At 39.5% G+C, this 26,615-nt stretch overlaps 1 protein-coding gene across 6 annotated transcripts in view; it reads right to left on the reverse strand.

The window, feature by feature from the left end:
* Nucleotides 1-26,615, reverse strand: part of PHF14 (PHD finger protein 14) — a 131,895-nt gene that overhangs the window by 87,538 nt on the left and 17,742 nt on the right. For all 6 annotated transcript variants that reach the window (XM_035130109.2, XM_035130112.2, XM_035130110.2 and 3 more), the window contains exons 5-14: nucleotides 23,514-23,673; nucleotides 18,855-18,966; nucleotides 16,782-16,919; nucleotides 15,420-15,566; nucleotides 13,929-14,199; nucleotides 13,027-13,133; nucleotides 11,182-11,277; nucleotides 8,733-8,836; nucleotides 6,406-6,537; nucleotides 940-1,108 (exon numbers count right to left, since the gene is read on the reverse strand). In XM_035130109.2, the coding sequence (XP_034986000.1) occupies nucleotides 940-1,108; nucleotides 6,406-6,537; nucleotides 8,733-8,836; nucleotides 11,182-11,277; nucleotides 13,027-13,133; nucleotides 13,929-14,199; nucleotides 15,420-15,566; nucleotides 16,782-16,919; nucleotides 18,855-18,966; nucleotides 23,514-23,673 (1,436 nt within the window). The remainder of the gene's footprint in view (nucleotides 1-939; nucleotides 1,109-6,405; nucleotides 6,538-8,732; nucleotides 8,837-11,181; nucleotides 11,278-13,026; nucleotides 13,134-13,928; nucleotides 14,200-15,419; nucleotides 15,567-16,781; nucleotides 16,920-18,854; nucleotides 18,967-23,513; nucleotides 23,674-26,615) is intronic.

Below are 26,615 nucleotides of genomic sequence, written 5' to 3' on the forward strand. Positions count from 1 at the left end.
CAAGCATGCCAGTGTTCCGGGGAGGGGGGGGGGCGGTTAGGAACAAATAGCCATCCAAACCCATTCTAGAGAACATGCTTCCACCCACTACTCTGAAATAATTTGCTTCTTCAAAGACGCACGGGCATGACTTACCCAGCCAAGTAAATGTAAGCACAGAAGGAGATATCCAACTGTGGTGCTCTGTTTGTGCAAGCGGAACTTCACCGCCTCCCAAGCAGCCCCAAAGGATTTTTCAGAGGCCAGTGGACAAAAGAAGGGGAATTCCATTGTGAGCTTCACTAACCCGGAAGTAGCTGCTCCTGTTTGCGAACTTTGCCCCAGGATGGAAACGGAAATCGCGCACTGGGAGGCCCCATTAGCAAAAGCGCGCCTCAGGATAAGAACGGTTGCAGCTTAAGAACAGACATCCGGAACAAATTAAATTCATAACTAGAGGTACCACTGCAACTTTTGAGCACACATATTCATATGTATAGACATTTGCATGGCCTACTTTTGACACATGGCCCTCTCAGAACACAGATCGGTGACCCTTGCATGAAAGTGCTGTTGCTGATAATATTTATCAGAATGCGCAGAACGAAAGTCTGGACATGCAACACGAAAATAAGGGCATTTATTCCTTCCCACTAGAAATTCTCAAGGAACCACTTTGTGAGTTTTAATGTTTTTAAAGATGCTTATTTGCTGCCACCCTCCGCAAACTTTAATAGTCAAAGATATATAAAATAAACCTAAAAAAAATCTGCAGGGTATTTTATGTTTCATAGCTGAAGCAAGTATCTGATGTCTAACATGTTTCACATGTCTTTGGGGGGAAAGCTAGAACATAATAAATTACATTCATCTTTCACATAGAGGTTCTTGGCACTTAAAAATAAATAAATAAAAAAACAGGAGACAGATTTGTGCCGCTCTGACCGAGCTGCCATTTACCGTGTTTCTGACAGGAATCTTCTTTGGTTCTGGGGGTACATCCTGTGGAACAAATTTCACTGGCTCCTTAATCTGTCTCCTTGATCGCTTAGTTCCATCTGGTAAAGTTTCCATGGCAATGTCGGCTTCCATGTCACTGCTACCTGCTTGGTCGCACTCTGAACACTGCCTGGGAGGACAAAAAACAAAAATCAAACTCAAGACAGCAGCTGCTAAAGCAAAATAAGAGCATGCAGGCTGAAAAGCAAGAGCCAAAGACCAAAAAGGGTAATTCTTACAGTGTAAAAGAGCCCCAAATACAAAGAACAGTGACTTTTGCTTTCTTCTCTGAATGGTACCAAAAGCTACTACTTACACTCAAGTTTAAAAACAGCTTGCACAGGAGCATTTGGGGTGTGGGGAGAAGAGGGCTGTTTGGGAAAAAATAGCTTAACTGTCCTATGCTCTGGGGTTCCAAGCCACGATACATGTATAGAGATATATATCACTCAGCAAGACTCTTCTCCATCTTCCACCATTAAAGGATCCAGTAGCCAACATTCATTGAAAACAGAATTGCTTCGCAGAGGGGGGAATCAATTAATTACTTCAAATAGGCAATCCTATGCAAACGGACTAATGATGAGATACCATTTAGCGTAAATCCAGAGCTTGCTGCAAAGAAGTTTGGGGGCAGTCCCTACCAGCAACACTTTAGACACACATAAAATTATCCTAGATTACTTAAGAAAATTAATTCAGACAAAGATGCTCTTGGAATGAATATTTTAAGCATTCTAGCTCTGATTTGCAAATGTTAATCAATTATTGTTTCTGAAAAATTGCATTGATGGAAAACATCAATGCAATTGATGCATAGACTACAAGCCTATGTCAATAATGCCTATCAACTAGAGTCCACATTTTACTCTATAGGTGAATAAAGCAGAAATTCTGCTGCACCTTAACTATTATACCCTTTTTTGTTTTTTGCAGAGGCTAGGAGACACTATTAATCTGCTAAAAAAAAAACCTTCAGTTTGCAATCCTAAAGCTTCCACTAGGGAGTAGCCCCCACTGGACTCAGTGTATCTTCATTCTGGGTAAATATATTTAGAATTGGGGTAACTGGAAATCAAAGTTTAACACAGGCATCCCCAAACTGCGGCCCTCCAGATGTTTTGGCCTACAACTCCCATGATCCCTAGCTAACAGGACCAGTGGCCAGGCATGATGGGAATTGTAGTCCAAAAGATCTGGAGGGCCAAAGTTTGGGGATGCTTGGTTTAACATAAAAGCAAAACCTGAGGCTCTCTCTGCCACAAAGTAAATTAAGGCCTATGCTGGTATTAACTTGTGGCATAAAGAACCTATTTCCTAATATAGTTGAAATGGCCTCTTTAAAATGACAAAGACAGAATACAGTGGAAAATGGCCCGATTTGACTGTGTCTGCACTCAGAATTGCTCTCTTGTATTATCCACTTATATAGTTTCCATTGCTAACAGAGCATTTGACTTGCATTGCTGGTGCCTTCTCATGCACACATATGTAATACACAATTCCTTTTTCTCACGCTTTCATTCATGAGGCCTGGAAAAGTTATGCTGTCTATGGAACCTGTGAAAAGAAGTCAATCGTCCTAAATTGACTTTAAAAAAATGTATATTAAAACCCACGTTTCCAAGGATTGTTACAGCTACATAATGCAAGCATGAAATGAATAAAGTAAAGAAGAAGCTGTGGACAAGGAAAGGGAAAACACAAACCATTGAATCCCTTTACATGTGACGACAAATCCTACGATTTATAGAGCTCCTCCTCCTGCACATATTACATTCAGCTATGAATTTCAGCATTTTCATTCTTCCTCAATACAAGGCTGTTACAATCATATATATACCCTGCTAGGGCAATGACATAGAAGCTTATTGGCCTCCCAGCCCAGAAATCCAATTAGGAAATGTGTCAGTTTGCAAACTGCCACCAAACACCACTATCACCAACTTCAACCCAAATTCTATCAATAGTAAAATAATAATAATAATAATAAATAAATAATATTTGGTACTACATATATAAGTTATAATGAACAAAGCTGATGTTCCAAGGGTTAATGAGAGTAACATTTGAAACACCAAGTGTACTACAAACAGCAGGAGCAATGTTCTGTTGAACTTAACACATATAGTTATACATCCTTTCTACTGATGTTGAAGAGAATTTACAAAGACATATCTAAAGATGAAAAGGATGCAATCAATAAGGCTCCATTTCTCTTTTAGAATCCTATCTCACTGAATATACCCTAGCTAAATTAAAAAGGAAAGACAAGTTTGTGATCAGAAGTCTAGCTGAAGCATGAAATTCATAGCAAACACATGCCAGCTTTTTGAAAGAAAAGTCTTGCTACCTCCCCCTGACCTATTACCACTGAGACGTTCAGTTTATGTCCTCTTGATCTGATAGCTTTATGTCCTCTTGATCCAAATGAACCTTTTCAATATGATTAAACAGCAAAATAATCTGGGCATTGAAAGTCATCCTTGCTTACATGTAGTGCAGTGACAGTGAATTTGTAAATGGGACAGCCAGAAAATTCAAGAAAAGTCTGGGCACTTAGAAAGCAATGAAGTTAAGGGAGCTACCCCTAAATTAAAGTTATCTTGGGGGGGGGGAACCCTCCTCCTCTCATTTCTAATCACGAAAAGAAGAAGAGTATTCAGAGAATAAAAGAGGGTACACCATACAATGAGGAAGGGTGTGTGTAACCAGGGAAATACAAGTATCTTCTGCAGATACATTTTCAAGGTCTTGTCTGAGAAATATATGGTCCAAAACATAATTTAATCCAAACTATTACTCAGGACTTGTTCCGAGTTAAGATTATTTACAATTGCACCCTAAAATAATAAATGTGAAGAATCTCAGGATGGCAACATCTGCCCATTAGTTAATCAGCTGAATCTCATTCAGAATACTTCTTCTTCTTTGGCTATCACTCGTAGCTGAGTAAGATTGTCTTCCAAGTGTCAAAGACTGGTGCAAACAGATGTGCCTTCAGTTTAATAGGAAAGCTGTATAACGAAGGTGCCAGATGTATCTCTGTGGGAAGGGAAATACACAACCTAGGAGCTGCTACACAGAATGCCCTCTCCCAGGTCACCACCTCCTGAGCTCTTGAGGAAGGTGGAACTATCAAGAGGGCCCCCTCTGCTGATCATAAAACCAGAGGGGGTCTGTAAGAGAGGGAAGGGTAACATGAGCCCATTGAATCTGGCCCAGAAACAAATGCACAATATAACAAAAGTTATATGAGTTCTAAAGGGAAACACAAACAGCAATCCGGCTGCTGCACTTTGGAGGAGTTGAAATTTCCAAGTCATCTTCAAGGGCAACGACAGAGGGTGCGCTGATTGAGAAATAGGGATCACATCCAACACTGCAACTCTGCTGGCACCAGATGCCCATAAGTAGAATGGAATTTAGTCTTTCTCTCTCATGCCATCCAACCTGCTCCACTCCCCCTAAATTAGTTCCAGAGAGAGCAAATTTCTGGGGGGTGTACCAAGGGTGGGGGGAGAGGAAAGGAAAGAAGAGGAAACAGAAGTCCTCCTGCACCCTTCCAACTCCACAATTCTATGATTTATGTTTAAACAAGCAAGGAGGTGTGTTTATTGCAGAAATCCATACTGCAACCCTGTGCAATAAAGATGACATCCACTGTCAGAAGTGGAAAGAAGATATTTCACGCATCAGGTGTTCTCAAGTGCTTCAACACTCAGTCCACTCTATGTAAGCAACTGACATCCTGTAGCAGTGTCAAAGACTGCCACTCCTTTATTTTGTTCCGTACATTGTAATGGAAGCCACTGAAAATTAAGCTACTTACCATAGCATAGCCTCAACCTATTTCTTGCTCATGTTACAATATGACAAACCGAGAACAAAACCCAAGACCTGAATATTACAAGAATATGACTACTAACTTTCCCAAGTGTTAGTAGTTGTTGAAATTCAAAAAACTCTTTAAGACATATAAGCTATATAGAGGCTTGAAATACTGCTGTGATACAATTATATCCTAGTACTGGCATGATCCCCAAACCAGTTCATATGAGTAAACTGAACTGGTAATGTTTGGCTACTATTACCAACTCATTTTTGACATCTGTACATCTTTATTCTCCAGTTTCTAGCTAGATGGAATTCACAAAATGATTGCTATACCAAGTCTTGAGTTTGGGGCTTACAGCAACATTTTGCAATATGCTTCTGGTCAATTCAGAATCACCAAATGGAAAACACCTAATGGAAATAAGGGAGAATGCTGTTTGGATCGCTATTAATATAGATTAAATAGTGTATGAAATAATGTGGATGATCCAATCATCTTTAAAATTCTGCAAAAATCCCAGGAAAAGTGTAGACACAACATGGGTACCACACGATTACAGCATTAGAAACAAATTGTGGGAACGTGCACAGCCTTTCTGAGGACTGAATTCCTTCTCTCACCTTAATTAGCAATAAAAGAACTGATGACATTAACACTAACCAGAGGTCTCATATAGCCGGGGATTCAAACCACAATGTAATGCTCATTTCAGACTCTAGGTAAAACAAGAATCTTAGATCGCATTACCTTTATTTAGGGTTAGTACAATTTCCCCTAACAGTGTAAAAGTAAAACAACAGTGGAAAATTCCCTTTCTTGATGTGAAAGCTCAGACCCAGGAGACAAATGTGGCTGTTCTGGCCTCTCGTTTGGCTTTTGCGTTTCCCCAGGCAACACACCCTCCACAGCCATGCCCCCCCTGCCAGTCCTGCTTTAGTGTTCCTATCTAGCTGTAATGAACCCTTGAACTCCAATGATGCACCTTACTATCCTGAACAGGGAAAAGAAAAACTAGCCTACTCTACAGCTTAGCTGGTAATGCATGAGACGGTTAATCCCAGGGTTGTGGGTTCAAGCCCCATGCTGGGCAAAAGAACCCTGCATTGCAGGGGGTTAGACCAGATGACCCTCGTGGTCCCTTCCAGCTTTACGATTCTACATACAAGAGTACCATTCACAATGGTTGCTCTGCCCATGTTTGCCTCTAGCATGTGGCCTCTGGAAAATTGCCTATCCAGGAATGAGGCCCTTGGGTTGAAAAAGGGTCTTCACTCCTTCATTAGTCCACAGTAAGGTTGTTTTTTTTAAGGAAACAAAATAAACCCAAGGTACAAAAAAGTGATGAAAGGGTGGGTCTTTGTTTTGCAAATTGTCTGTAGTCAACAATCATATAGAACTCAAACTTTCATTTAAAAAAATCATTGCTGATCTTTCATTTTTAAAAAATCATTGCTGATAAAGACACAGAACAAAAACCTTGGGAATAGAAAAACCCGATAGACTGAGGCCCTCATATTTGTAGTTTTATGCTCTTATTCTGTTTAAAAAATGCACTAGTGAGTAGTACAATGCATTTACAATATTCTTACCAGTAACTGTTTTTAGTCTTCCTTGGCATCCTTGAAAGTGGAGGGTCCAGACATCCAAGATGATAATGGAGTTTACAAGTATCACACAGCAAAAGGAGGTGTTGATCATGGTTCTTCTTGCAAATCCCACAACTTGGAAATGCAGGAAAAAAGTTTCATTTGAGATAATGCATATACTTTACTGAATCATCTCAATGCTTACATGGGGTAAGATCCAGAGAACCCCATGCATGAGCAGAAGGCATTTCCGCTTGTGCAAAGGGTGGTCCTCAATTTCAGCTAATTCTTCACTCCAGTGGCCCTTCACATCACATCCCACAATGTTTTGAAGGGTCTCCGGACCCTCAGGTGCAGCCAGGAGGGAACAGAGCGGGCGGGCATTAAGGCACTGCACCAGAAAGGAGACAGCAAAGCCCTGTTGTGCAAGTGAAACTAAGCACTTCTCTGGATCCAAGCCATCGTTAATATTTCCCTAATGTTTGCTAGATATTTGTGACTTCTGATATATTGATTTTTATTTATCATTTTCCTTAAATTCACATTGAGGCCGGTTTGGTCCTGAAGGCAGAAGGTTGGCCTAAATTTAAATCCCTCACCAGCTATTAGAAAACCACAGGGGTCTGCAAATAAAATATTTCAAACTTAAGTCCTCATCTGTAAAAACAATACCCTTTGAATTCGCTTACTTTGAACTATTCACTTACTTTGAATAGTTGCTGGGAGAATGAATGCAATTTAATTGTAATGATATTTGTATTTTACAAAGGATGTAATATTATGACTCCTATTATTGTAAATCAATGAAGGATTGCAAATAAAACATTTTATGTCAGAATCAAGACGAAGCAAATATGCAGTAAAATAAAAATAACAGTTGTGATGCAAAACACCCTCATCCTTGGACATGCTAGTCATGTAAAAAAAAGTTCAGCAGCAACATTTTTTTATCACTTGTACATCAAGTCCACAAGGTCATCCAGCAGATGTAGCCCCATTTGGTAAACATCGTTCCAGAACAGATTAACATTCAACAGAGAAATTTCAGCAATTCATAAAAATGTGAACCATGTGACAAGAGTGGATAATTTTAAATATACTGAAGTTAACTAGCATAAGATTTAGGGAAGTATTTTGTCTCACCACGCAAAATTAACAGGTAGAAGTCATTACCACAAGTCATGGTGATGACCACTAGTTTAAATAGCTTTTTAAAAGCTTTAGGCAAATTCATGGAGGGCTGTGGCATCAACGGCTATTAGCCACAATAGCTAAATGGGTATATTCACATCTAGAAAGTGTATACTTCTGACTACTGGATACTGGAAACAAGCAAGAGATAGCTATCACTATCATTATCCACTGAGAGCTCTTCAAAAATATTTGGCAAGTCACTGATGGAAACAGATCAAGCAAGATGTTTTCATGTTCCTAAAAGCATTTGTGGTTGTTAAAGTACATAATGCAGTCAAATGCTCCCCACAAAGAAACACAAGGTGGTATTAAATACTTCTAGAGATTGCTAGACTGATTTTTGCTAGTCACTGAAAATTTAAGGAGATACTTTTTATTAGCCAAATTGAGGGCATTCCATAAATCCTCAAATGCATTTGAACTGGTTAACCAAATATGGACCCAGTTGTTGCACTTACAAAGAACTCTTTGTCACTGGGTTATGACCAATCTGAATGATTAAACCCCATACAGTGAGTAAATATTCTAACTGTTATAATTGTATTTTAAATTGCAGAAAGGTAGCTTTTATATGGAGTATATGTTTCAATACTTGTATCAAATATTTATTTATTTATTTTTAAAAAACAACCATAATTGTAAATGGTAAAAAGAACTAAACATATAACAATGAGTAAATACATCAATTATTCAACAATATATTAACCTGAATTATGAAAAATACTAGACTTTAGGATCAAATATGTTTTGTTATATTAGGGCTTAATAAACCGTATAAGTTCATAATAATTTCATTCAGCCCTTGCGGGTCGATTTTAAATGCAAAACTTTTAATGTTTGAAGGTTCTCAACCATATATCACAAAACAGATTAAAATTTCAGGTATAAAAGGAATTTCCTTCTGAAGTGCTACCAATGGATAGAGAAAATCTCAGTAATGATGTCTGGGACTCTGAAGATAGTTATAACGTTTTTTAAAAAATGATTTAAAATGAATCAAGTTATCTGCCCTACAACAGTGGTGTCTAGGAGTAAAGACAGTTTTGTTCAGTTGTTTGGAATAAAAAAAAATACTTATAAAGGTCTCTTACTCTATCCCTAATCTATGTCTATTGTGCTGTGTTTCTGCTACTTGCCTATAGAGAACTGCAGGGAGGGCTGTAGCCTTCTGGGTTCCACCCTCCTTTTTACTCGGTTTTCTTTCCTTGGGTGCTCGCAAAATTGCTGGTATGTTCAATTTCTATTGGGTTTGAAGAAATACAGGATAATTTGTGAGAGACGTATATAAAATAACATTCCCCCTCATTTACTGCTCAGCAATCAAAATTTGGCTGTGCCCAATATACTAAAAGTTAGGAGAGAAAACTGCTTAGTCAGGCTGCAAAAATGACTACACTATATATTCTGTCCCCAAGTGAGCCCTATGAGAAATGAAATCGCATTCACATATTTTCCAATGCAAAAGAGAGAGAGAGAGAGAGAGAGAGAGAGAGAGAGAGAGAGAGAGAGAGAGAGAGAGAGAGAACCAGAGACATTAAAGCCCTGGCTTTTTAACTTTCCCCCCTTTAACAGAGGGAGCTTTAACAGAGACAGACAAGGACAAGCTGGTTTAGAAGGTTAAAAAGAAAACGAAAAAAGAAAAATCCACTACACTTCACGAAAGAATATTGAGGCAGTTTATTTTCCTCACCATCCCTGTTACAGTGGTGCTCCATAGGTTAATTAGAAAAATTATCTTATTGGACCAAACTCTGCACAAAGCAGGAGAGATTCTCTTCGGGTTTCTACTAATCTGCAGTATGCTAGCTTCACAGACAGCAACCATCTATCAAAGTCATTTCTCAGTGGCCCTGTGGGCCTGCATCTGTTCAACCAACTGGAAAAAAGTGTCATGCAAGCTGTGCAAATGAAACTACTAGTTTTTATTATTATTAAATGATTGCACCAGGAAACATATTTGTGAAAATACGAATGCTCCCCCCCCTTTTTCTTTTTAAAAGGGATTAACTTCTTATTAACAAACTTAAATTCATGAAAACCAACTCCCATATGTATGAAAGGCCCATAAAAAAAAAAAAACCAACCAGGTTATATTAATCATCTGGGCCAGTTTCACAGATCAAGCACTTTGTAAACCTTGCTAATTCTTGTGTTGAATTAACACTTGGCACAAAACAAAGGAAAATTACAAAAAAAAAAACCAGAGCCGGCCTATGTTCCACTTTCTTAAAAGATCATTTTAACATTTTATAATCTTAAAAAGCCAACTAGGGAGTCAGACGAAAACAAAAACAGAAGCTAAGATCTGATTATATATTGCAATGACACAAAAAAGGCTCCCACTTTTTTGAGGAATCTGCTAACTGCACTGAATACCAGATATAGGTGAAACTCGGGAAATTAGAATATTGTTGAAAAGTGCATTTATTTCAGGAATGCAACTTATTATTTATTATTTTTCTTTTAATTTTTACAAATGATTTCTTTTGAAAATTCCACAGTAATAAAACAAATAGTTACAATAATACAAAAATAAACATCGCTATTAAATTTCATTAATTACATTTATAATTGACCCGCCTAACGACAAATAATTACAATTACAACAAATAAAGGCTTGACATATCTTGCTTTGCATGTCATGCATCTATCTCATATATTGGTTTCACCTTTTGAGTTGTGTTACTGAAATAAATGCACGTTTCGACAATATTCTAATTTTCCGAGTTTCACCTGTATAAGCCTCAATGAAGGATGAATTGGGAAGTACTAAAAGAAAAGCCAGTGAAATTCATCAATCTTTTAGATACAAAGTGGCATATAACTTCCAGTTTGTAGAATGGGAGAAGCAGGTGTACAACAGGCACCAAACTGTGTAAAGTGCTCATTGCGCTCTTTTAATGTAGCTGAAAACATAACCAAATGAAGATATTTGATTCTGCTGGTTTACAAATGCAATACTGTACTCTTTAGAAGCTAATGGATTTAATAATTGGGAAGCGACAGCATTCACTTTTTTTACAACTGACAAAATGATCAGTAATCCTCTATTTTTAAAAAAACCCAGCTGTACCCTAATATTCTTCACTTCCTTTTAAGGACATTCCCACATGCATATTTCATTTTAAAACAACAGCAAATTACATACGCTTTCAGTTGCATATTCAGGAAACGGGGGAAGAAAACAATATACCCTAAGAAAACCTGCTCTTTGAAAGCTACAGTGATGGGGAGTGGGGGGAAATAGCAAAGAATGTGGTTAGATTAACTCATGCTTCAGGTTTAGCTTCATCACAAATGACAGGTCAATCAGTTACAGCAAATGAAAGAATTTTGCAAACAAGATAGCTAATCCAAAAACCAAATTAGGCTGCAGTTTCCCAGTAGGTAGGCACAGAACCCTATACAAATTTCAATCAGAAATCATTATCTGCGGAATAAGGCCAGGACTTTATCAAATGTATCTTTTCAGCCTCAAAAAGTGACAGTAACAAAGAGCAAGCCCTATTTTTAGGACTCATGTGACCCATAAATAAATAAGATATAAGGAAAGAGGGGAGGAGAAAAATAATGGGAAAAACCAACCTGCCCAATTATTCTACCAAGCACAGCCCATATTCCTTGTCCTTCATTTCGTAGCTTTGCATTCACGTTCTGAAGTTCTTCTAAAGACTCGCACAACTAAAAAACAAAGCAGTAAAAAATACTGTGGAAGTTATTTAGTACCTCACATCCAGGAGGAGGCATTCTTTACTTACGAAACCCTTTTCTATGAGAGGTAATTAAATAATAAAATTGTTCACTCATGTCAATGCAACTGAAATCAGTAAAGTTAATCAGCCATTCAATAACACCAGAAAGAAAACATGGGCATCCATCTGGTTAGTAAGGGAGAACCTAACGTAATTTTGTCTGACAATAAGACTATAATGGCAGTCAAGAAACATCAAAACAGTTCCACTCTGTTATTTCCATCTGTAAAGATGTGCCAGGCTTTTCTACGCAGGGAATCAAGATTTCAGAACTATACACCTGCACACTTGAAATAAGAAAATATGAAGCCTTGTCACATTTTTAAGTGTAACTGGGAATGATGTTCTCTCCTCCAGACTATGATTTATTTTTTTGACAATTCCAACAACTATCATTACTTTCATGGGGTGTGCGTTAATACACACCCATGTCTTTTTGAGAACAAATAAGAACGGCAATACAATAGGTAACATTGAATTTTCTAGTCATGTCTTCCATTCCTTGTGATCAGTGTGGCATACATGTGTGTATACACACAGCAGTCGCTGCAACATTGAAGGCTTCCCTCAAATATCCCACTGACAGGATTTCAAATTTCAATACTTCTGTTTACACCAACCTAACAAGAAAAACACATCGCCAATATCCCAGATACCTAAAGTTGCATACAGTGGTGACCAACTAAGTAGTTCACTAGGTAAAATTACTGACAGCTGCTGCCTGGTGACCGTATGGGAAGAACCACAGTTGGTGATAAAACTACACATGCTTTGAATACAAAAGATCATAAGTTCAATTACTGACATCGCCAAAGAAGTGGATAAACAGGTGGTCTGAAAGACCTCTTCATAAGATCCTGGAGAGCTGCTGTGAATCCAAATAAAAAATACTGGACTAGATGGACCAAATTTATGGTTACTGAATGGCTAGGAATAAGGAGCCCACATGAGCAGAGGCAACTGCCCAGTCAAGACCTATGATACTGCTCCCATCTCTTTACTTTGTTTTTTATTGTCATTTTAGTATTTCTATTACCGTGTTTCTCCGAAAATAAGACACCGTCTTATATTTATTTTTCCTTTTAAAAAAACCCACAGTGGCTTATTTTCAGGGAATGTCTTATTTTTTTATTAGGCATCCAGCCTCGCCTCTTCCTTGGGGCCCTCCAGAACTGCGCCTATCACTATGTCTTATTTTCTGGGTATGGCTTATATTGCACAAATGCTTAGAAATCCTGCTATGGCTTATTTTATGGTTATGTCTTATTTTAGGAGAAACAGGGTATGTCTATAAGCTGCTTTGAATATTTTCTGTGAGCAAAGCAAATAATAATAATTTAGCAATCCTGGACTCCCATGATTAAAGCTAGGACTTTGAATTCCTTCTCACAGTTACCCTAAAACTCTAAGGGACCACCCCAACGCAAGCAGCTTTTTATGCTCATGATCACGAGCAGATGCGCACAACAAGCGAGTCAGGCTCTTGATACCAGACTGAGAAAAGCTGTATAGATGAGAACCTCTGAGAAACACTTTGATCTTTTAGTGAACAGCTGGTGAAGGTTACTGAAAGGCCGTTTGATTTAAGATGGGTTTTAGAGATAGTCAATGGTTTTCTAACTATAGTTTTATTTTAAATACAGCATATGATTTGCATTGTTTGAAACACATCATTTACCTTGTTATATTCTACATGAAGTTTTTCCTGTTCGTTCTCCAGCTTATCCTTAATTTTCTTCTGTTCTGCCATATTTTCTTGGATCTGGATCATGCGCATGTTTCTCTCTAAAATAAAAGTCAGCACTTTCTGTATTTCCTTTTGTTTTCTGAGCATGCAAAGCAATAGAATGAATCTAGGTAACAATACATCATACAACAACATTTCTTCGCATTCAATGTCACATGCAGAAAACACTCAGGCTGCTTCAGCTACCTGCAGCTGAACAATGCTTACGATATCTCTAAAACATTCAAGCTATGGATATTAAGATCAAAGACACATATAAAAACATATACTAGTAAGTAATTCATCCCTTGCAAATCAGAAGAGTGGCAAGGGCAAGAAACACCTGATTGCATTACTGGAGGGTTTTACAGAGCTACTCTTGCACCTGATCTCAATAGCAAGGGCTGAGGGAGGAAAGAAGCAGCATTAATGCGAATTAATTTTGAGTTAGAATGCACTCCAAACTTTAAATAGGAAAGATTTCAATAAAAACATTTTTAACTATCCCACACATTATTTCAACGCGACATATATGAATATTTACTTGGCTACTTGGGGGCAGCTTTGCGGCTTTAAAATTGTAACAAGGGAACTATAGTGCTCACATACAGGAGTATATCGATGGCTTGAAGTTTAAAGCAACTCCACTCTTTCATCTATAAACCATTCCTTCAAAATCTAGACTGGCGTGGCTAACCTGCAGCCTCCGATTGTTGCTGGATTCCAACTCCCACCTGCCTGGCAAGCATAGCCAATGTTCAGGGGTGATAGGAGCTATAGTCCTGCAGCAACCGGAAAATGAAAGGTTAGCTATTTCTGGCAACAATGCAAAGCACATATCTTTTCACCCTTACCAAAATAATAATTGACAAAATCAGCGGTCAAGGCTGGCTGTTTGTGTTTTCTTCTTCCATCCACACTGGAACTGGTATCTGAAGTATCCACTGGAAAGATGTCTGTGCTAATTCCCATTAATTCTGCTTTGCGCATCAGCTTACGTATTGCTGAAGCGCTGCTAGTGAGCGGCCGTGGCAGTTTCTCCCTTGGTACCCACGCCTGCGGCCTCGTGGTACGTGCTATTTCTGACTTAGCACGATACTGCTGTAGTCTGGCATTAATTCGGGCCTACAAATTTTAAAAAAGCAAATCAAAATAAAGCTAAGAAGCACATAAACACTTTTGCTAGAAAATTTAACCTCCATTTCTAACACTGCACACACAAATCTATGGTGAGAGAAGATTGCTTTTAATAGTGCAAAATAACTGATCCTAAAATACTCTCTGGACTAGAAGAGGTAAGAGTTTGAAACAGATGTATTTACGAGCTTCCTCAAGAAAAATCCAGTATTGGTTTCTGTTCTCCATCATCCTGATCCTTCACAATGGAAATTCAGAATTCTCATAAACTCAATAAGGAACAAATACATCAGCAGGCAAACTTTCCCAAATATCTGGGTAACTCAAGCCAGAAATAGGTAACTCAAGCTAGAAATGGTTCAGGCTGACAACAGACTGTGGCAGAGGTAAGTACAAAGACTCAAACTGGGGGGAGCACTAGCAGGCTTGGGATGGGGTTAGATCAGGCATCCCCAAACTTCGGACCTCCAGATGTTTTCAACTACAATTCCCATCTTCCCTGACCACTGGTCCTGCTAGCTAGGGATCATGGGAGTTGTAGGCCAAAACTTCTGGAGGGCTGCAGTTTGGGGATGCCTGGGTTAGATTTACTGAGCTGGAGGAAAGGTGGGGTCACAGAGATATCATGCAGCTGGGAGAGATACACATGCTTATACACCTGAGTTTAGATTATTTGCAAGCAGGTGAATAGTGATTCTCAGACATTTCATACTATTTACAACTATATGCATTTTCACTTGCAGTCACAACAATTCCAGCATTTCTCCTCTGCCCTGATCTTTCTCATTTAGTATGCTATAAAGGTAAAGGGACCCCTGACCATTAGGTCCAGTCGTGACCGACTCTGGGGTTGCGCGCTCATCTCGCATTATTGGCCGAGGGAGCCGGCGTATAGCTTCCAGGTCATGTGGCCAGCATGACAAAGCCGCTTCTGGCAAACCAGAGCAGCACATAGAAACGCTGTTTACCTTCCTGCTGTAGCGGTTCCTATTTATCTACTTGCATTTTGACGTGCTTTCGAACTGCTAGGTTGGCAGGAGCTGGGACCAAGCAACGGGAGCTCACCCTGTCACAGGGATTCGAAGCGCCGACCTTCTGATCAGCAAGTCCTAGGCTCAGTGGTTTAACCACAGCGCCACCTGGGTCTCTATTAGTTATGCTATTATGCTATATTAAACACAAATACCAACTTGGCTTGGGTATACTACCTGAGCTTCTGGTGACAGTTGTTTCTCTCTCTCCTGCAAAGACATTTTGCAATAAGATTGCAAAGCCAAATAGTTCTTGCGCTTCCACTTTCTATCCATCCTGTCTGCATGTTGCTTGCAGTAAGCAAAAAAGGGATCTGCAATCTCCTGTTCCAATTAAAATAAAAATGAAGAAGGCAAAAGCTCATGAAAGAAAATAGTTTGTCAGCCAGGAAAAGCAGTATTTTAATTATATTTTATCATGTAATTTTAAATTGCCATTATGTAAGCCACCTTGAGAGGTCCCCCCCCAAAAAAAAGACAGCCTAAAAGTATTCTGAAGTAAATGAATAGGATAAATAAATAGGATGGTTTTTTAAATATATATATATATAGATATATTCCACAATTTTGTTAGGTGGGGTCTGAAAAAAATGATTCTAATGGCTTTTAAGGTATTTTAACCAACCAAAGCCAGATCAACATAACATCACTACAAAGAATATGAAACACTTGTTTTGATTCAGCTTTTTAAACTCAGTGCAAAGTTGACAAATTAAATAGTCACATGTTTATCTACATATTAAAAAAACGTTAGTTTTAATTGTTTAGCTACTCATAAGGGTTATCACTACAATCTATGTAAATGTTAGAGGTAAACTTTCAAGTTTAATCTCATTTCCAAAGGGGCTAAAAGACTAAATATCAAGCAGCTATTTCTGTGTGCCATTTTCCAAAGGCTTTAATGTAGAAAGCAATTACATATATGAATACTGTATAGAACGGGGAAAATATTTTCATGCATATATTGAAGAGCGTGTTTGTTTCCTTCTGCTCATTCAAACAACTAAGCAAGTTTTGCACTGCCACACAACTTGCTTTTGTTTCCAAATGCTGCAGTATACATCAACAAAGGTGATGCACAGGAGAAATGCTTGACAGATAATCTTGGAAAAAATAATCCGACAAAAATGGTGGATTGCTGGTGGATCTGAACCATGTATGATTAGAAAGTCATTGAGATGGAAGGGAACTGAAGATCATAATCACTCTCCCCACACATATTCATCTTTCTAGTATGGAATGGATCCAAGAGATGATTCCTGCCAAAAATGTCTACATGTTTCAAGGGAAAAGGTTAAAAGAAAAAGAGGGGAAGGTACAAAATACCGCTCCTGCAACCCAACACAGGAAAGCTGAAGCAATCAATAATTAAGTAAACCCAGCCAGGTGGGTGGGGTATAAATAATAAATTATTATTATTGTTATTAAGTAAGGCAATCAACTCAAATATTTCTTAGATATTTTAACACATCAATTTGAAGTTTTAGTCATAACAAAAGTCACCTGGGTTATTTTCACTAATGCAGAATATTATCATACCTCTTCAGCTGCTGCTTCTGACAACAGGCCTTCCTTCTGAGCGCACGTCACATGGAAATATGCTCGGCACATCCCAGCATCACAACTAATACAAACGCCAGTTCTGGCAAAACGAGGATCTTCACAAAAACTGCATTCCTGTAGCAAATCAATGAGAGAGAGAACATTACAAAAGTATTACCTTTATACAGTACCTTAAAATGTACTATATATTTTACAGAAGGCAAGAAAGAAAAAAAGGGAATGAGAAAAGGAATAAAACGTAAACAGAAGTATATATAAGACGATACATTCAACCCTAACTAAAACTTTTCCTTACTGTCAGCAATAGTTTTCATGTAAATTACCATATCCATAACTATATATGCTTATTAGAGTGGAGTATTTGCATATTTAAGACATTCCATCCCATCTTTTGAAATGCCAAGGCAGGTTGCAATAAGTGATACACACTTAAAGCCAAGTAATGCATACCAGTCCACAGACCGCAACAACGTACATACTGAAATAGATGTCCAAAAAAGAAACAAACCCTTTTATTACGTCTGATATACCATTTAAAAGTTTAACATCAAGACAAGAGTTGAAAGTGTGATCTTCAGTGAGTCACGTTTGAACATTCTGGTTGGGGATGAGGGAAGGCCTCTCAAGAATTCACTCGAGGATTAACTGTTTGAAATCTCATATATTCTCAGATCAATATTATTTTGCCTGATGGCTAAATCTTTACAGTAGAGGATTAATTGAGCTGCCTTGCATTTACTTGACTGCCCTGTTATTAGTACTTTTATAACTAAAGCCCAGTGTAAAATTACAAGCCATAGTCCTGTGGAATTAGTTGCATAGTTCCTATCCAATGAGAGTTCATAAGAAAAATGAGACTATATATAATAATCTTCATTATAACCAGATTATAGAGTTGGAAGGGGCCCTGAGGATGTTCTAGTCCAGCGTTTCTCAACCGCTGTTCCGCGGCACACTAGTGTGCCGCGAGACGCTGGCTGGTGTGCCGTGACGTGCAGCGACAAGAAGGGCGATATAGCGCTGACGGACTTCCGGCGAGGCAAGATGGCGCGCAGCACGGCAGCGCGAAGCTCCTGAGAGCGACCAGCGTGCCCGTGCCACCAGCCTAGCCTCCGGACCGCCGGAACCGCCGCCGCCGGTACGCGGGCGCCAAGCGAACCCGGCGGATCGACCGGGGAGCCACTGGAGGCCCCCCCCCAGCGACCCCACCGGAGCAACACCAAAAGCGCCCGGCCGGAGGATGGACGGACCCCTGGGCCTCAAGGCCCGAGAACAATCGCTGGGCTGCGGACACCGCCGCGGCCGCAGACACCACGGCAGCCGCGTGGGCGTCGGAATCGCCCGGCGGATCAAGCGGGGAGCCGCTAAAGCCCCCCCCCCGCGAGCCCGCCGGACCTAACCCAAAGGCGCCTGGCCTGCGGCCGGGAAGAGCTCCGAAGCCCGGGACCTCCCACCACGCGACGGCCCTGCCTCGTCGCCGCAGCCGTCGCCACCCCAGCCGCCCCAGGAGAAGAGGAAAAGGAGGGAGGCCCCCCCAGGTGGCGGATCACCGCATCGGGGAGCCACGTGGAGAACCGGGGCACCGGGAGCCAAGGGACGCCCCGATTCCGCTGGCGCCGTTGCCGCCGCCGAAACAACCACCCCCAAGGAGGAGTAGGGAAGAGAAGAAAGGAAAAAGGGAAAGATAGGGAGGAGAGGGCCCCTCGCCACCCCCCAACCCAGGTGAGAGGGTAGGGAACCTCTCCCCCCCCCAGAGGGAAACAGAGTTAAATTTTTTAACTTTTTTAATGGTGGTGTGCCTCGAGATTTTTTTCATGGAACAAGTGTGCCTTGGCCCAAAAAAGGTTGAGAAACACTGTTCTAGTCCACCCCCCCCCCTAGCTGTCCCTTATGAGGATTAAACCTGCAACCTTGACATTATCAGCACCATGCTCTAACCAACTGAGCTACGTTTTGAGCGTTCAGTTGTAATGAACTGAAAAGAAAACAAACAAAAAACAAGCTACAATCATATAAATTATCCCCAAAATATATCTATTTGAATGTTACCTTAGCACCATATTTGGAATAGTTCATTTCTGTAAGAGTAACCGGCCGCAGTTTGTCAATATCTCCAAATGCTACTCCTGGAACATAGAGTGCACAAACAATGTGGACCCATCTATAACAAAAGAGGAAAGCATTTACTGTTCATAGCTGAGCACTAAAAAAATTACAGACAGGGAAAGAACAGTTTAGGTGACCCAGATGTTAATGGGACCTTTTACAAATACTAAAACATTAAGTCACCATGGTTTTGAAACAACTAAATGATAGCACAGGAATGTATTTTTTTTGTAACAACAATTAATTAATATGTACTTCAAAAATATTTCACAACTCCCCTTTGAACAGATTAGGCTGAATTAAGACCCTGTGATAGTCTCCCTACTGTTTTAGCCAGTCAATGGTGGAGAAACCCTATATACCGTAGTGCCATCCTATACAGCCGGCTTTCATATTATATCTGCACCTGGTTGGGGAAATCTGCGCAAAATAGGTATTTATTAACCCTGTGCTAGCTTAGCACTTTCAGAAAATTTACAAATGCACAGCTCAGCAGAGAATTTATTCCCACATCCCCTACAATAGCTGATCAGTAAAATTTTACCAGGATGTGTCCATTGGGATTGGGGTGGATATCCTGAGGGAAGAAGGGGGAGACTGAAGTGTACTAATGATATGAATGTTATATATTCTATATTATTTAATAGGAATCTGAAGGCAATCTTTCAGATGCAGAAGCTGCTTGGACATCTTTGCTTATATTATATTATAAAATTGTTGTTAGTTTGTTCTTAAGTGGAAATGCAATTCTGATCTATGTACATGTCTTGCACTTCCAGTGTGAAGGCCTTACACCAGGGGCAGCCAATGTGGTGCCCTCCAATGCCTTGAACTACAATTCCCATCATCCCTGGCCACTGGCTATACTGTACTGGCTGGAGTTGATGGAATTGCAGTCCAAAATATTTAGAAGTCATTATTTTGACTACCCCCGTCTTAGATCTTACTCATTTGAAGTCACTTCTGAGTCTTTTTTTAATCAATGTTTTGAGTTTTAGGCAACACTGAAATATCTAGCAATTTACCCAAAAGATCCAAATACTGAAGCCACCAACTTAAAGATATTCTGTTTTTTGAAATTCTAGGAGTGTTTCCCTCTTTATGAAATGCCACTGATGTGTTGCACTGGTAACAATTTTACCAGGAAAATAGTTGCTCTTATTCACATTATCTTCTATTTTTTTTATTTAAAAAAAGCCAAGGTTTTGGCTGGTGATTTTTGATAGTACGTTTTAATGCAACCTCCCCATTGCACCCTGCAGAGTTCAATATAAAGATACACATCTTCAACAAGCAGCTGCTTCTCAATTTAATTTGCACAGTTTTTTCATGCTCCACTGGTGTATTAAATGCTGCTGCACTCTGTAGGAGTTTATCTATGATAAACCCAACAGCTGGCTGCTTGCTTCATACTGACCTTCTCAAAATGTTTTAGTACATGTCACACAAGTACTGTAGTATTACAGATTTAAACTGCCATTTCAGTATGATTGGCACACAAGTGTCTCATTTCCTTAACCACCTATGTATGAACTCCATCCTGAATCTTTATTAAAAGCACAGAAGTCAGTCAAGTTCACAGCTGAGGCGGCTTCAGCTGCTTTTAATACCAGTGCCTAAATGTTTTCCTGCTCATTTGTTTAGCCGCACATGTTTGAGAACCTTGTAATTAAGACAAATTGGGTAATCAAAGAAGAATAATCTTTCTTGTTACTTCCCCATCCATTTTGCTCCAAGCTAAGATGACAGATGTTGGTGAAGGGAAGGGAAAAAGCCGAAGCAAAGTAAAGACAATAGTCTTAGCCCAGTTAGTATCATATCATATATACAGAGCAAAACATTATATCCACAGTGGTGCTCAGGAAAGTAAAGAGTACATGGGGAAAAAGATGATTTGTTTCAAATTAACCATTCCACTATCTATTCAATCTCTCCAATGGGAAGATCAGATAAAGTCATCCCTCATTAGAGAGAGAATATTAACAGGTTTAGTTTAACATTGTGACAATTTTTTAGTTAGAAAGGAAAGTACGTTATGTTTGTAGCACATAATTAATTTGGTGTCCTGGGATCACAGGAGATTTGACAGCCGTTTGCAAAACTCCACATTGACATCATGTACACATAAGTGGCAACCATAAGAAAATGTGTTACATTCCCAGCCCTTAGCATGAATGTTCAAATGTTCAGCCTGTTTGGAAGGGAGAATCACTAACATTGCTTTGATCTTATCCAAGGAAGGGAGTTTCAGTGGGGCGGGGGAGTGAACTAAAAAAGGACAGCTTTTTCTTCTTTCCCACCTTCCTGAAATCTTTCCCCATTGTGTCAGTCCTGAACTGAGAAAAGAGGAAGGTGTCCTTTTAGTGCTCCTGAAATGTTCCTGTCACAAAGTTTTTTAAAAACAAAAAACAAAAGACCTGCATGGCACACATCCCTCCAACTCCAATACCCCTTCCAGAATACCAAAAGCTTTTAGAGCAGGCATCCCCAAACTTCGGCCCTCCAGATGTTTTGGACTACAATTCCCATCTTCCCCAACCACTGGTCCTCTTAGCTAGGGATCATGTGAGTTGTAGGCAAAAACATCTGGAAGGCCACAGTTTGGGGATGCCTGTTTTAGAGCTCAAGCAGACCAACTCTCTCCCTGCTTTTCTATTCTTTTTCTCAACCAAAATCCTCAATACTCCATGGCTCTACTGTCCTCAACATTTCATAGGCCCACAAAGCATCTTACAATAGGTTCCTGAAGGGTCATTTCTTAATATCTTTTAATTTACAACTAATATACTTCTGCATACCTAGTATGTCAAGTATGCATATGCAGAAACTGCTACCTTATTTTTGGTGGTCCTGTTTGAGCTCCAGATTGATAGGCATGGAACCTCCCAGGTCCAGTAATAAAGGGAACAAGTGGGACTCAAAACAAAACATTGCCGTGCATCTTCCATCTTTCCTGTTTCGGAGTCATGCCAGCCATGCACTTTCCACACCTATACTTCCACTGCTATGGCTGTTGAGCATGTGCAGTCTTGGAAGTTTACCATGTTTGTTTTTAACTTCCACAGTATCTTTAAGTATCTGATTTTAACCTATTTATTTTGGTAAACCTCAGTGCGCTACCAAGAGGCCAATACATTCTTCTCAATTCGCTTTATATTGGTACATACCACCCCAAGTTCACTGTTAAGGGAGAGCAGGGACGATGATTATGACGGGGGCAAGGGGGGAATCCTGTTTTTGAGAGTTGTTGCTACAAGGCACTTCTACACAGCTGGATAAAGTACTGAGTTTTTGAAAGTCTAGCTTCATTATAATCTGGGTTCAATTTATTTATTTGTTTATTAATGTATAGTCTGCCAATATGGCTTCAACAAGTCCTCAGGGCAGCTTATAAAATAGGTTGTTTTCTTACACTTGACAATTGAACAAGATGTAAATGCCAAGATTTTTAAACTTGGAGTGCAGTTCTTTTAAATGCAAACACTCAAATTACGGCCTACTGTGTGTGGTTTCAAATGCCAACATCCATTTCAATAGAAAGTGTTTAGTATAGAGCCAAATTCAAAATGACAAATACAAACCCATGAATACAAGAAATTTATGAATGGTTTAAAATTGCTGGGACTTCTGATTCAATATATTCAGGTTATTCTAAGCACAAAAGGGCAAATGGAACCATGCTCAGTTTGACTGTGTGGAATGTCCTGCTGAGTTTCAGAGGTATTGTGTTAATAACAGGAGCAATGAAATCGATTAAGCTTGAAAGCACCAGGTCATGTTTGGCAAGCTTGTTAATGCCTCACCAAGAAATATATTCCAGTGTCTTAAACAGCTCAATGACAGTCTAAAAATTCCTTAACAGATTACAATTTGGAAGTACTTTCATACTTTTTAAAGAAAAATATGGGACAACAGACTGCAAAGTTTTGATATGGGGCATATTTCCAGACAAACTTTTTGAAACAAGCAACTTCCCAACATAAAACTTCCCAGTTATGGAACTACCTCCTATTAACATCTATCTGTCCCCCAATTATTTTAATTCAGGCAACATCTTAAGACCTTTTTTTCCTGGCAAGCCTTTGGAACGTAAGAGGAGTAGTTTCATTTGTATAATTTAATGCTGACTTTTATGTTGAATTATATTTTGTATTGATATTGATTATGAGTTTTTGTTGTTAGCTGCAGTGGGCTCCCATGAGAGGAAGAGTAGGTATACTCATTGAAATAATAAAGGGGGGGATGCCTGAGTAGACAGAAACCTATGAGAAGACTACCCAGTGTCACAAAGTGAAAATTTTATAATCCTTTAAACTGTGTGTGTTAGAACACAGTACACAGTTCTGACCAAACATTTAATTGCTTGTTTAGTCCTCCTCCTGAGTAGTTCATAAACCTTTAAGGTACAACAGAACCTGTGAATTTATTCACAGAATTATACTAGTAAACCTCTATTGCAGAAGCAACAGCAATGCTATGTTTCTCCGATAGAAACCTGGCTATAGTCTAATCTACCATTGCAAGGAAAGAAGGAAAAAAAGAAGGAAGTTATGCCTGACTTTACAGGGACCTATCCCTCTGATGACAGCTCCCTTAACTAACCTGCCAGCATCCGTCTCCTTGAAGATTCCATCTTGGTTGGGGCAGAGTTCACAGCTCGGAGAAACACCACATTTGCAGGCATCACAGAACCATGGTTCAGTGGAGTTTTCTGAAGCGGAGCTCATAATAGAATCACTTTCGCCGTCAACACCATAACAACCTAGGAAGATAGAAAATATGAATGAATTAAATCAAAGAAATGTTATATCAAGGGATATATTTAAGAATTAATATAAGACATGGAAAGCAAGGGCACATGAAGATATTTTCCCAATACAGTAAGTGCTAGAGCTATACAGTAGGTAAGGCAAAACTGACAGAGCTCTTTGAAGGAGGTGGCCAACTAGACATATGTGTGTTCACGGTCTCAATTACAGGGTTTTTGGAGGCAACACCTGTTCTTCAGTTTCTCCTGCCACAAGAGCTCTATTACACTACCATGAGCTTTCTGGAAAACTGTTGTCTCTATGCAGAGAGAGAGAATAAGGGCATTCTCTATGCAGAGAGAGAGAATAAGGGCAACTATTCTGGATGAAGTAGCTACTCAAAAAACCAAAAGCAGCTGCCTTCTAATTAGTAAGCAGTAAGTAGAAAACACCCATGCATTTTGATTTGTCTTTCTGTAACTCTGAAGATTGTTCCCTCGGCAAATGAAACCTACATTTTTATTTTTATTTTACAAATTTGCAGGTACTACCAAATGGCTAATTAGGTCACATTTTGCAAAGGTTGTTTGATTGATTTTGGAGCATTACATATACCCTCTGACAGGAAGTCATATTCTGTTAATTTGTACAATTGACTGTGCTTTACTGGAGGAGGATTGAGGATTAATTCAAAAGACATCAGAAAATACTGCAGTATTTTAAAGCAATGATTATCCTCTGCTTTAACAACCTATTATAGGGGTGATTTGGGATGTGGGTGCACTGTGGTCTAAACCACTGTGCCTCTTGGGCTTGCCAATCCGAAAGTTGGTGGTTCGAATCCACGCAGCGGGGTGCAAGAAGATAACTGGCACCGCTGCGGCGGGAAGGTGAACGGCATTTCTGTGCGTTCATTTCTGTGCGTTCATCGCACCAGAAGCAGTTTAGTCATGCTGACCACATGACCTGGAAGACTGTCTGTGGACAAACGCCAGATCCCTTGCCCTGACGTGAGGTGAGCGCCACACCCCATAGTCGCCTTTGACTGCACTTAATTGCCCAGGGGTCCTTTACCTTAACTTTAACCATATGGGTGATTTCTAGATAACATATTGAATGCCTACTGAAAACAATTAGATTTACTTCAGGTGAGTAGAAAACTCAAAGAAAGAGTGAGATTGATTGAAAGTTCAACTATGGACAAATGTTGCACTGTGCACCTATTTTATTATAGGTGAAAAGTCACCCGTTCATGCAACTCTTAAGTGTGTGAATTCTTCACTGTGTACAATGCCAAAGGGATATCAAAATATTTTAGGAAAATTGCAGTATATCTTTAATTTATAGAACCAATGCAAGGACAATTGCCAGAAAGTGAATTACCCACAAGTACATTGGCTGCAATGATATGTACCAGTTTTCTTTAGACATGCTGCAATCAGTACATCAGGAGAACTGACACCCCAGCTGGGGGTGCTGTGCTATTACAAATCAGTTAGGAGATTTTAGCACAAAAGCAGTTATCTAAAGTGACAGGCAAGAGCTTAAGATTTTATTTTTAAATTTATCCACAGAAGGGCAAATCTATCCCAGGAACACTTTATAAAATATACTTTTTTCCAATTAAAGCAAGTAACATCTTCCTGAAGCACTGATAGAATTTTGTCACCCAGATCTTAAAACGGGGGAAAAAATGTTCCAGACATGTATCTAGCAAAATCTCTGTTATTATGAGGGACCGTAAAGTGCAGAAAGGTATGGCCTTTGAATATCAGGAGCAGGTGGCAGATTTTACCACCCACAAGTATATTCCAACGGCCAACACTTTTCTTTTTCACCACGAGTGAACATTCATTTAGATTGGAAAACTGTGTCAGCCTCAGGGGTCAGTACGATCAGGCATCTGTTGAGGGCTCTTAGAAGTGGCTCCTGCCAATCCAGAAGGGTGGCTGCAGGTGCCTGAACCTGGCACACCACTCAGTCTTGAACGAAGAAAATACGGTGACCTCCTGATGCCGGAAACCATTGTTCTAAACCAACGAAACAATCACTTCCCATTGTGGTTGAAAGCATTTCCTAGAAAGGAAAGTCTAGACTGAGCTTCCAAACACACAAGGCTTAGGGCTTCCCTGTATTCATGCTGCCTCCAACCCAGGCAGCAGAGAACAAAGTGAAAGCACCAGTTCTCAGCTTTCTGGAGCTTAAGAGTTAAGCTAAAGAGAAGCAAATAGCTTGCTGCTTGCTTCTCTTCAGTGTGGGATCTAAGGAGTTGCATTCAGACTCCATTGTCTAGGCTAATTTTGCCAATTTGACCCCAATCCATATTATCCTTTAAGCTGCAACAGACACTGTCGGACCTCTCAACTTTGTCCAAAAACCCTGATTATGAAGTTTCACGATGTGAAAGGATACTGTATCTTAGGCTGTGAGTTAAAATGAGCAATCTGCAACTGTACTATCACTGAGTTGATTTATATTTACACCCATCTGCTTGTCTTCTTGAGTTGCTCATCTGTATTTTGTGATACACCAAAGAAGAAAACAGCTTCTTTGCACATTATCCAGAGGAGAGACAGCCAAATTATTTATTAATTTAAAACATTTATACACTCTTTCTACCCCTCTTTCTACCCCAACCCTAGCTGGAAGCTCCAGAGTCGGAGTATGACCACAGAAAGAGCCCTATCTCTGGTCCCAACCAAACATGTCTTTCCAATTTAATAAGAGTCTATGCATCTGATTTGAGGCAAACTGTTAGGGCTGGGAATGATAAGCAATTGAACCTTAACTTCACATGGATGCAGTATAAATCACTATGCAAACTATTTGGGATAGGATCTAACCTCTACCAGTGTCTTTATTTCAAGATGTTTTTATGTTCACTTTTAACTAGTCTGAATGATAATATACTACAAACAAATCAATCACACTCAACTGTAAACTATATACATTAGCA

This window comes from Zootoca vivipara, chromosome 12 (genome assembly GCF_963506605.1).
Source record: "Zootoca vivipara chromosome 12, rZooViv1.1, whole genome shotgun sequence".
In the NCBI taxonomy this organism is placed as follows: domain Eukaryota; kingdom Metazoa; phylum Chordata; class Lepidosauria; order Squamata; family Lacertidae; genus Zootoca; species Zootoca vivipara.